At 41.4% G+C, this 12,697-nt stretch overlaps 1 protein-coding gene across 1 annotated transcript; it reads left to right on the top strand.

The window, feature by feature from the left end:
- Positions 1 to 7,027: 7,027 nt before the first annotated feature.
- GJD4 (gap junction protein delta 4) lies at positions 7,028 to 11,023 on the top strand (the record flags this gene model as incomplete). Its single annotated transcript, XM_082290662.1, has 2 exons — positions 7,028 to 7,091; positions 9,840 to 11,023. The coding sequence occupies 2 exons, from the start codon at positions 7,028 to 7,030 to the stop codon at positions 11,021 to 11,023; spliced, it is 1,248 nt and encodes a 415-aa protein (XP_082146788.1).
- Positions 11,024 to 12,697: the final 1,674 nt, after the last annotated feature.

The following is a 12,697-nucleotide window of genomic DNA, read 5'->3' as shown; positions in this document are numbered from 1 at the left end:
CTGTCAGACTATCACTTACAAACAAACAGGACCTAAATTGGTGTTTTTTCCCAATTTCTGCTGTGGTTTACCTTCCTAGCAAAATCCTGCTGCTCTCTGCTTTGACCCCAGTGGGACGTTTGCCAGTGCATTTATCCATCGTGTGAGATTTCCCTGCCTCTGGATGACATCGTGAGCTGCTCCAGACAACGGAGCAGTCCTGCTGTGTCCCCAGCCTGCCTTGGGGATGGGTCCTGTGGGGAAATCCATTCTTGGTCATTCCTGTCTATTTTCCTCTGCTCTCTAAAACATCAGAATAAATCCTTGAGGATTCATGTTACCGTTTTTAGGTTGTGGTAAAAATTTCCAAGGAATGGATGAGAGTTGGGTGTTGAACTCCTATTAATTTTACTAAGGACTGAACCACTGAGCTGAATTTTATGATGCTTTTGTGTTATAACAAAAAATCCTGGTGGATAGAACACAGAGAATATGAATACTATGGAATACTATTGCAGTTTAACAAGGGAATTCCGTGTTAAACTTCCAGTATGTGTTGAGTTCATTAGCAATTATTATTAAAACTGGCTCTTGGAAGAAAACAAGGCAGAAACCATGGAAACTGTAGGCAACTGGCATGATAGGACTGTAATGTAAAGCAAAGGTTTGGGGCAGAGGGCAAAACAAACCTCATAAAACCATAAGGTGATGTGCATCTCATAAAGGTGAGGTGCATAAACTCAATTATGTGTTGTACATAAGTTGTACATCCTGATATTGATGCAAGAAATGTAATAATTCTTTTCTCTGGTAAGTTGTGAGTAGCAACTATGAGGAATAATTAGTTTTTTCCCTTCATTGTTCTTTAAACACAGCTGAAGATCAAAATTCCTCATTATGAAAGAGTATTATAGATGTACACATTCTTTTTAGACAGAAATACTCTTCTGGATAAGGATTTGATTATGCACAGGATACAGCTTTTATTTATTTAAAGCCATATTTTCGAGATGTAGATGAGATTTAATAGAATATACTTGTTGACTTCTGCATAGGAATGCATTTGACTTGAAAATGACATTTCTTCACATGTGGGAAGAAATCTACAGTCAGTACTGCCTGCAGTGGTTCCTGAAGTTTAAGCTGTGTGTGAATTAGAGGGGAAAAAATCCCATTTCTCTTTTCAGCTTCCCTCTTTCATTTCTGTGTTAGTTTAGTCTTTTCCCCTGTGCTTGGTTTAATGACCACGTAGTTGCAATGCATCTGTCCATGGTGAAAGAGCAGTGTCAGTGTTCAGTAACAGAGACAACAGTATAGGGTTTGTTTCTTAAAATGATCAGCCATGAAATACAAGAAGGTGTAAAGAACTCTTATTTTAAATCCACAGTGGCTGCCTGTATGTTAAATCTAAGATGACAGATTTATTTACTGAAATGAAGAACCAGCACAGTAATCCCTTTTGTTGTGCGTGTTGCAAACAGGGATGTTTGATCTCCACAGCTCTAGCAATATTCATACTTAGAAACAAAGTATTAAATTTAAAGCATGGTGAGCCAAAGATATTCTTGCCATATTCTGTTTATTATGAAATCTGTTTCCCAATTACCTAAGGTATTTTTTTTAATTAAACAATTCCCATAGTATCAGCTCACCATGCTTTTTGCCTGCCTGACCATTGCTAGGTGTGGACCTGCTTGAGGGAAGAACTCCTTAGTGCCAGGTGTTGGGCACTAATGAAACATGAAATCACCTGCTTCCTCATAAAATACAGGATCCTTAAACATTCCAAACCTTCAGTTTTGCATTTGGCACTGTGAAGAAAGGTAAGTGCAAAGCTCAGTGTCAAATGTTAAGTGCAAAGTTTAAAAGAGAGCTGGAATCTCTCTTATACAAGATCTTTTTTGTGTTACAGTAGAGCAAATTTCAGTAATAATGTCATGTGCTCATGTAGCTACCTATTTCAGTGGGAGTTAAGCAGATAATAATGTGCTTTAGAAAATCCAATGGACTCACTTTGTACTTTTACTCCTTAGTAAATTAAATACTTTTGCAGAGATTGGCCCTGAGCTCCTGAATGAGAATATATTTTCCATTACTTAATTTTCCTTCATATCTGTCTTGAAGTGTTCAAAATTCTTGGTTGAGTAGCTGGGAAGTTGCTGAACCAAAGTCTGAAGAAGAGCTGCTTTTTCCATTTGTCGTCCTCTTAGAAGCAGGTTCCCTTTAGAAATATGACCTTTCTGAATATTCAAATATTTAGAATAAGGGACTCTGCTTGAGACAATGTAGGAGAATGGTCTAAATCCCTAAGAGCATGCAGTAAAACACAGGGTTTTTTTCAGATTTACTAAATTAGTAGAGGAACAGTGAGACAACACAACACGTGTGAGGCACCGAGGCATCAGGCTTAAGTGTCCGAGAGGACCGAGCTGGTGGGGAAGTCAGCGAGGTTGAGTCCAATCCATATGAGCAGTTAAAAAATGAGCTGCACTTCACTGTTCTGGATGTCCTTCTGGGCTGATTCAGACACACATGCATGGCCATTTATGTACATTTGAGCACGTGTGCATGAAGCTCCTCCCTGGGAATGGAAGGCAGGAAGAGATGGGGAAGAGGGAGGCACATCTGTTGAGAATTTCTGTTCCTTGCCCTGAACTCTGCCATTTCTGGGGACTAATGGGTTAGAGGCTAAGCAGTGGGGAGGAGGAGCATGTTGTTTAAGCTCCCCACTGAATAGTTCATGATGGAAAACATTCACTTCTCCACTACCTCAGTGTATGTAGGCTCAAAAGCTGGAGCTGTGATTGCCTTGCCTTCTCCATGTCTGAATAGTTACAGTGGCTCTTCTGGGCACAGGCTGCTTTCAAACATATTTCCCTGCAGCAATACCTGAGTGACAGCTGGACAGAAGTCCCAGGGAATGCAAAGTGTGCAGTGCTGTATGTGCCTGTGTAAAGCAAAGGGCTTTCCAGGCCGTGCTGGCTCCTTGTCTGTGTGTGTGCTGTGAAGATTGGCATGTTTACGTACGTGTGTGTACCACATGTGTCTTAAACAGAGCATTTGGTCTGGACAGCTTTTCCCACTACTTTGCTGTTGCCCTTCACGTCTAGCTTGTTTCTTTCTCTCCCTCTTCTGCTGTATTTCACAAATTTTAAAAACAAGGCCATCAAGATAAATTGCCTTTTAATGTGTGCTGTCCCTTCCAAATAGATTCTGCAACCTCTCCCATATACAAATCACCTCCAGAAGAGCTAGATTTACTGCAAGATTTATCACTAATATATATAATTCTTAGTAGAAAAGTTCTAAGTAGATTTTAAAATTAGACTTTAAAATATTAGAGATGCATCTGTGTTTTTTCTTTCTTAAATTATGATCTGCCAACGAACCTGGATTGAAATGTCAGATCCCTTTCTCTGTTAGGGAAACTGCTATGCTGACCCATTTTTCCTTAACATTAATTAAATTGGTAGAGAAGAGTTGCTGTGCAGGGTGCAGTCTCCCTTAGTAACTCCCACTTCACTGCACTTAGGTGTCAATGTAGGTCTTGACTGGGTCAGACTGACAGGTTTGGGGTTTTCTATGCCAGAGGAATGACTATTTTCTGGGAGTTTTTTTGATGTGTGATGTAGATTGTGGCACCCTTCAGGTGACTGATTTGATCCTGAAGTGAGTTCAAGCTAACTCTGCCTTCCCTCTGGATGTCATTCTGAGCCAAGGACTAGCTGAAGTGTCTTTGCTTTGTGTGAAGTAAGCCAGGTCTAAGCCTAGAGATGTGGCACAGGTCCACGCTGCAGTGAGATGCAGTTCCAGCAGTTCAAAATGTTTCAGTGGGTCTCTCACAGTGATGGAGTCACATCTGTGAATTTTTGCAGGATCAAGCCCTAGACCTGTGGTAAGGAGTTATAAATGTGGACAGCAGTTGTGAACTTTAAAATAGATTTAATTGTGTCTTCTTATGTTTCATTGTTTGTCTCTGAAAGCTTTCCAGTGGCTTTTAGGGCCCTTCCCAAAATCAGATGGGATGAGGTACTGCTGGGTTTCAAAGTTTAACTTTACCCAATACCATGTCAGTGTTTTCTACCTGCCTCTCTTTTTGACTAGAATGCAGTGCAAGTCCACAGATTTGACAGCTTTCTAGGCTGGGAAGAGTTGTTTGTGAGATTCTGGAACTGGACCGTGTGTGAAGTGATGGGGCTGTGCACTGCATGCCCATCCTCTGATGAGGGAGATGGTGCCAAACCTACTGGTGGCACTGAAGAGCTGAGGTCCTGCTGCTGCTACATCCATGTCTGTAATATTGCTCTCCCTATTTCATTATAGTCTTTACAGACCAACAGGGAATACAGGGAACAGGTAAAGATAAATAATAAACAAAGGAGATTGTATGGTGAATATCTTCAACTATGATGTGGAAAATCTTCAGATGGGAACTGTGGCCTGAAAGATAGTGCTGAGCCAAAGGGTGAGGAAACTAAAGTCTATGGTTTTGTGGAGACCAAGCACTTTCTAACAACCACCACAGACTGGAGCCCACATTTGGACTGATGGCAGAGGCTTGGGAAGAGGACAAAATGGTGCCTTATGTTTTAACTTTTTGGCATCAACACCATGGAAAGGAGAAGCACTGGATTCAAGTGAGATGGGAGCTGTCTAGAAAAGCTAAAAAATAGAAAAAGCTAAAGTTGTCTGAAAAAGCTAAAATATGATTCAAGCTTTTTGACCTAAACTAAGCTGCGCCGTGACTCTGGAGGGTGCCTGCTTTCTTTTAGGAAAAAATGGGCCATCCTATCTCAGTGCATCCATGCTGTGGGATCAGATGTTGTGGCCTGGTATAGTTCCTCGGGCAACAGTCTGGGGGCTTAAATTCCTAGCTGTTATCCCTCTTACACAGATGGTAGAGGTCTCACAGCAACGACAAGCAAGGATATTTTAACTGACAATATTGACAGAGACAATTTATAGCCTATTGTGTGGATGCAGCTGCTGAGCATTCATATCCTGCCACCGTCTTGGCATTCCTGACTTTATTTTTGACAAAGGGTGTTTAACCAGGAATACCTTCATATCTCAGTGTAATTCATATCTTGGCCTTTGCATCTTTTCTCTATTGACTTTCTCCAGCTTTCCTTCCTTCCCATTCTTCTCACACACACATATCTCTGGTTAAAGAAAAAAGAGAGAAAAAAAAATGTGTCTGTGTGTGTATGTGTAAGTAAATGAAGTTAAAACCATCATCACACCATAAATAAAACTTGGTAACAGAAGAAATGGCTGTTTGGCAAATATTCTACATAAATCAGTTCTGAAACCAATACAATTTCTGTATTTACTACTGCAATTAAAAATCTTTTTATACAGATAACAGAGAAAGGGTTTTTAAGGGCCATCTTTCAAATCCCACTTCTAGGGTTTCCTTAGGATGGGGCTTATGACACAGAGGACTCTCAGTGTGTTCTGCCAAGGCATTGCAAAGCCTGTGAGCAGAGAGCTGGGGAGAAAATCTTTGTGCAGTTATATTTTTCTTTATAAAACTATTAGTTTTGCCTTTTGTCCAGGTAAGATGTGCTCAGTCATAAAGCTCAGCCCATCTGCAGTGTCCCTGAGTCATGCAGTATCTCCATACAGCTCCCTCTGAGCTCCCCTTGCTCCCCCAGAGCAGTCAGGAGTTGAAAGCACATGAGCAGGGTTGCAGTGCCCAGCCTGTGCCTGGGCTGTTGGTGCCCCACAGGTGTCAGGCAATCACTTTTCTCCCTTGCTGTATCACACAGAAACTCCTTCTTCAGCTGTTTTTGTAGGGATTGTTACTTTTTCCTGAGTAGGTTTTCACTGTATGTTTGTCCCTGCTACAGCACAGATTAAAAAGGACAGAGCAACATCACAAAAAGGATTGAACAGTGGGTGAAAAATGGTGGTAAATTATTTACCCTAAAGTAACTTGGGTGAAAAGCGAGGTGAGGAATGAAAAGCTGAGAGTCTTATTTTCACCCCTGCTTTTTCCTGGGGTACAGCACAGTGGACATGATGTCCAGGACATGATATGCAGTTGCAACTTGCAGTCAAGGAGCACTGACCCCATGGGCATCCTGCTCCAAGGGGGAGCTCCCTCCACCACTGAGGGCTCCTGGGTGTCAGAACACTGGTCAATCAACCCTAAGATCTTTTGAGTGATCTCCAAGCAGTTTGAGTGAAGTACCAAAAAGCTTCAGCAGAAAGGACTGATATAAATTAAAAGTAAGTGACTTGAGACATCTTGAAAACCAGCCCCATTCTCAGGATTTTTATTTTTTTAAAGCTTTCCATGGTTTTCATCTTGTCTTCAGGGAGGCTCAGCCTGTTGGCTGGCTCAGCACACAGAGGAGAGTTTGGTGTGGCTGTGATTGACAGGGCCATGGTTTTCTGTCAGGGAGGTTTTGACTTAGAAACCAAGTGGTTTTGGGAAATTTCAATGGGATAGCTTCCAGTGACCTGAAATTGTCTTTCAAACACAGGGATGCTCATCCTTTTCTATCCCCTTTCCTTCTCTTATTCATCTGCAATTCTTGTGGGGAGACAGAGAGGTCTCTGTTATTTCCTGGTCTATGCTATTTTTTCCTCTCTCCCTGTCTTTCACCACTGAAGTATCTCAGCAATGCCCGGAGGCTGGTATGCCCCGGGAGGGTAAGAATAGTCTACAATGGCAGAGATCACTCCTGTTGTTGTTTGTCCACTTGCAGTTGCCTGGACAGAGGATCCACACAGAGGTAGGAGCAACTGAATCTGACGAGCTAGAGCTTTTACAGGACAACTTGTTAAAGCCTGAAGAAGATTTATTCCAATATTCAAAACCAACAGTCCTGTTCAAATCATAAAAATAATTCTTCATCAACACATTGTTGTGGCTGAGTTCCTGGTTTCTGTCCTTGACCCTTAGCAAAAATTCCTTCCTTTTATATTTTTTCTTCCCTTTTTTAAACCCCCTTTCTTCCCTGTCTAGGTCTGATCTCCTTTGGAAATGACAAAACTGTTAGGATATCAGGAACTGGAAGTGTTTTGAGTCTGTTCAAGCATGGAGCACTGGGACTCACTGGGATTTTTGATTGTCACACTCAACTATAATGTGACTATTGTAGGTAAGTACTTTAAAAGAGTTCTCTTCTTTCTTTTGCTGCTTCATATCCCGAAGCCACCCAAGTGTCCTACTGATAATCAACTTTAATTTCATGCTATGGTTCTGTGATCTGTACAGTAAGTTGTTTTCTTGATACCTGATAGAAGAGGTTTATGTATTTCTTTTCTTGTTAAACAGATTAGTTCTCTCTCTCTGACAGATTTTTCCTGAACGTTGTGTAAAATATTCTGGCAAGGTTTTCAAATTTGGGTCTTATTGGTGACAGGGCTTCCTGTCAGCTGGAAGAAGGGATCATGGTAAAAACGCTGTGGTAACGCTGAGCTTATACTGCATAAAGTGAATGGTAGGATGTATGAAATAACTTTGGTAACAAATTAAAAAAATTAAAGAAGAGGATGGAAGACTCACTCTCTTTTACAGGAAGAAGTTTGTGGTTACTACCATTGTGGTTAATTATCATTGCTTTTCATCTCTTATTTTTGTAAACAAATAAGGATCACCTGCATTAAAAAAAAACCAAAACAACCAAACCACAGCAAAATGCTGTTGTCTTTTCCTTAGCTAACTGTTTACTGTTTGGTTTATTACCCCTATTATTCAAATAAGATGCTGTTCCTCTTTCATGGGTTACTTTGAGCGAAGTGTGAGCCAGGGAAAAACTTACTGGGGCTCTTTAAAGACTCTTTGCATGCAGCAGTTGCTGTAGTTTGTGCTATGCACTGCAGGGAGCATCCAGCTGAGCCCCAGCAGGGTTGGTGGAGAGGCTTGTTCTTGTATGTTTAATCAAGATTGGGTCTTTAGGGACAGGGATGCATGGAGGGGTTATCTCTCAAATGTATGTCATACTAAACTACTTCCTAAGGAGCCATTGATTTTTCTTAAGCAGCGCTCCCTATTGTACATGTTCTAATTAAAAATTGATAGTGAAATTGCATGAAGTATTTTGAGCCTAATTGACTAATGAGCTTCAAACACTTTGAGGTCCTAACAGAGAAAAAAATGCTACCTAAGGATGAAACATGGCTTGCTAAAGATGACAGATTCTGTAGAGCTGGCATTTCCTATTGACCCACACTGTATCAAAAAGAGAGTAACAGTACAGCCTGCCAGCAAACACAGGAAGCTGGAAACATAGCAAAACCACCACTACAGCTCAAGTGATTAAAAATAAAATGGAAAGGCCTCCATTTATTTATGGTTAGAGAATATATTATCTTGCCAGGAGCAGCAGTTTCTCTGATGATCTCTCATAAACCTTACATATTCTTCACCCTTTTCCACTACAGAGTGCAGTTTTACTGTTCTAGCCCATAATCTGTCTATTGGCCACAAATGGGTCTTAGGAGGCACTTGAACTGCATGTTCAGTACCATAACAGGTATCACACAGTGTTGCAGAAATATTTGAATAATTTAAATTCACACGAACTACTGGGAAATAGCTTTATGGGAAATATAGAAGAAAATTCTCAAAGACATTATTTATAAATAATTGTATAGTTTATAGAAAAATGCTTCATGATCTGGATTTTTAAAAAGCCTTTATATTGTGTGCTATTTCACAGATTGCACACAAACCTTGTGTGCCTGTGAGATGTGCATTCACTATTAATGACTTGAGATTTTCAGTACATTTCAGTCATTAACTCTGTATGATATACTTCTCTTTAGTCACCGAGGCTTGCTGTTTCTCTGCCTGTGTTTACAATTGGTGTCTTAACAATTCTTTAAAACAGAATTCATCTTATCATTCTTTTTTCTTGGTTTTTTCTTTACCTCTTTTCATTTTTAAGTGTTTTTTTCCCTCTTTTCTTGTAGGGGATTATTAAATTAAATTACTTTTTCAAAACTATATAGGGAACTTGTAATGGGGTTCAAAAGGAAACATAAGAAATCAAATACTAAACTTAACTTCAGATGTTGAATTTTTCTGTGTGTTTGTACAGAATGCATTTTTAACTTTTGATAATAGAATGGTGTATCTTTAAGCCTTCCCATCCTGCCAGGAAAAGGTTTTAGACTTTCATAGGATCATAGAATGGTTTGACAGAAGAGAACTTTAGGTCTGAGTGGAGAAAAGCTGCTCACCGAGGTGAACAAAGGCCGGAAATCATGGCCAAAATAGAGCAACCAAAGAAGCGACAGAGAGGAATATCTGGGGTACACATGTCCACACACAAATGCACATTTGTAGACATTTTGAGTAAGTTTGCTAATAATAAAAATAATAACTAATTAATAACTTGCTGGTAAATACCATTCTAGACACAATGGAGAGATTTTGTTGGCCACAGTAAACTTTACATACAGTGTCATGGTCAAGACCAAGAACAAATACTGTGTCATGGAGCAATCTTCTCTATCTAGATGGGTTACCTGATCTGTATTCTTGAAATAGGACAAAATTCAGGTGCAGGGGTAGGAACCCCAACAGCAAGGAAAAACTGTAAGTTAAATGGGATTGTTTAGTCAGTTTTGATCTCTTTTTATCAGAGTGTTTTCATTAGGTTTCAATTGGCATGTCTTATTGTGTGTTAAACTCCTACATTGTTGAGTCTAGACTAAGATTATGGAATATGTCAGCTACACATTTTCTCTGGATTTTCAGTCCCAGTCAAAAAAAAGCCAAAGAGGAGATAATAAGAGGGGAAACTATTTCTTCAAATGCTTTGTGTACAGAAAGCATCACTGTATTACCTGCCTTCCTTCTCAGGCTCTGACCCTTTTTCTCACCTTTCCTTCTCTTGTAGGAAAGATCTGGCTGTTGTTGATAATTCTGCTGCGAATGGCAGTGGTGGTGTTAGCAGGCTACCCCCTCTACCAGGATGAGCAGGAGCGCTTTGTCTGCAACACCCTGCAACCAGGGTGCTCCAACGTTTGCTATGACTTGTTCTCGCCTGTATCTCACTTCAGATTCTGGCTCATTCAGACTGTGTCTATCCTGCTGCCTTATGCTGCATTCAGCATTTATGTTTTGCACAAGGTAGCTGTGTACATTGTAAGAATGCACTGTTTGGTGCATAGGTGCAAGGGGAACAAGGGTTTATCAAGCCCCAAAGACGTGAAGGAGCTCTGTAGAAGTGCTGTTGTCAAGAGAGTAGATTGTGCTGCAGACAACTTAAGTGTCCTTAATTTTTCAGGGGCATATACTGTTCATCTTTTTATTAGAACCTTACTTGAGGTTGCCTTTGCAGCTGTGCAATATTTTCTTTTTGGATTTTTTGTTCCTGACCGCTTTTCCTGCTACCATTCACCTTGCACAAGCACTGTTGACTGTTACATCTCCCGGCCCACTGAGAAATCCATCATGATGATTTTCATCTGGGGGGTCAGCAGTCTGTCCTTCCTGCTTAGCCTTGCTGATCTCATCTGTGCTCTCCGGAGAATGACAGCAAGAAAACAAAAGAACAAGCTGGTGGCAAACCTCTGCACAGAGAAGGAGTGCGTTTTACATCTTCCCCCAGTACAGCACGGGTCTTTTCCACCTCAAAATGAAGATGGCCCAGTAGCAAATAGCCATCAGACCAGTGATGCCTCCTGCTCACTTCTCTCTGAAGAGGAAGAAGAGGCTGTTCTTCATCCTGAAGGTGTCCCTCAGCAAAGTGCCAGCACTAACCTTAGCAGCAGCAGCAATCAGTGCTGTGTATCAGGAGATCTTGCTGTTAAGCAGCAGAGCACAGAAGAACCCTTGTGTGCCAGTGACCATGAAGGAACTGTCTGCAGGCAAGTGGGACCCAGACTTCAGCAAGACTTCATTAAAGATGCTGCCCTGGCTTTGAGACCTCAGATCAAGTCTCCTCTTGGAGTTTCTTCCTCTGTGGTTCAGAGCAAGCTTTTGGGATTCTACCCTTCAGCTGAGCTAGAAAGCCCTGATGCACAATCAAATTATAGCAGCACTAGCTGCCTAAGGTCAAAAAAGTCAGAATGGGTATAGAAGGCATAGTGAACACTATGCTGTGACCTTGACAGGGCAAATCATTGCATCAATGAAGAGGCTTCAGGGAGCTGCAGCTGAATCCCTTGACTGTGGTTATGCTGTAGACACACTCTACAATGCTGTGTACCTCCATTAGAAAAGAAGCAAAAACTTTGGATAAGAGTTTGAAGGATATTATATTAAGGGACATGTTCTCTAGAAAATGTCACATCTTTATGTTTTTCTGCATGTAGATGACTTAAAAAAGCTGTGGACTGTTGCTGATGTGACTGACCTGGTTTTCCAGGAGTACGTGTGAACACTTGTTTACTCTAACTTAGTTTTGTTGCAAAAGATTGAGCTTAGCAAATATATGGCTTTTAAACACAGTTGTATGTTGCCTGCTGTCAGTAGCTTAATTTATCTCCTCATAGTAAATTCTCAAAGCCCACAGGATATTCGAGAAGAAGACTAGACAGTGAATAAAATAAAAATACTTGTTTTGTAGCAAAGTGTTAGTGTGTAAAAACCCTTGGATCTTACTGCTTGAAGGCAATACCTCTCCCAGCTAACAGTGCCAGGGCGGGACCTTTCTCTGACACCGATGCCAGCTGCAGTCTCACCATGTCTGAGATATTCAACTATAGCCCCTTCCAGTACCTAGAGGGGCCTACAGGAAAGGCAGAGAGGGACTTTTTACATGGGCTTGTAGTGATGGGACAAGGAGGAATGGCTTCAAGCTGAAGTAGGGTAGGTAGTAGTGAAGTAGGATCAGATACGAGGAAAAAGTTTTTACTTGAGGGTGGTGAGGCAGATGGAAGAGTTTGCCCAGAGAAGCTGTGGATGCCCCATCCCTGGAGGTGTTCAAGGTCAGGTTGGATGGGGCTTTGAGCAACCTGGTTTAGTGGAAAGTGCCTCTGTCTATGGCAGGGGGTTGGAACTAAATGATCTTTAAGGTCCCTTCCAACCCAAACCATTCTATGAACTACAGTAGCCTCCAAAACAGAGTGGCTGCCTCCACATTAGCTGTTGGGCATGGTCCTGTGCTCAAGCACTGCTCAGGAGACAACGAGGAGGTATGAGCCAGAAGGGTGTCAGGGAGTGCTCCTGCAGCTTGACAGGGACTGAGCAGCAGTGCCCATGCTCTGGCTCCACTGACCGTGCCCTGGTGTAATGTGCTACTGACACACTTACAGGGTGCTACCTCTCAGCCTTATACAGTCACACTGGGCCTCTCAATTTTAGGAGGTGGGAATGAGTCACCTGACCTCTTTTAGGCATCTCTAAAGGTGAGTCACTTTCTAGATATACCTATTTCTCCCACAATATAATTATCTCAGACCTGGGTTTAAGGGAAATGGTTTCTACCCTGAAAGAAGGATATAGTGGCAATGTCTATATCAAAGTGCTCACTCTCTTTGTCTGACAGACTTCTAATGCTAATGATTTGAAGACATATCTAAATTGAGTGAATCACAGAAGATTTTATTACAGTCATTCTTTGTGCTTTCCTTCAGTGTTAGTTCTGTCTCATTTGCATAAGCGTGGTCCAGCACTGCAGCACAGCAGTGCTTGAGATGAATTTTCTTTAATCTGCAAGTCAGTGGGGCTTGAAGGTTGCACATACCTGCAGATCATCAGCGGGAGTGGATGTGGAGGAGCATGTGCCCAGAGAAATGTGCTGGTGGTAGT

Source organism: Coloeus monedula, assembly GCF_965178545.1.
Source record: "Coloeus monedula genome assembly, chromosome: 1".
Lineage (NCBI taxonomy): Eukaryota > Metazoa > Chordata > Aves > Passeriformes > Corvidae > Coloeus > Coloeus monedula.
This window is presented reverse-complemented; position numbering and strand designations above follow the sequence as displayed.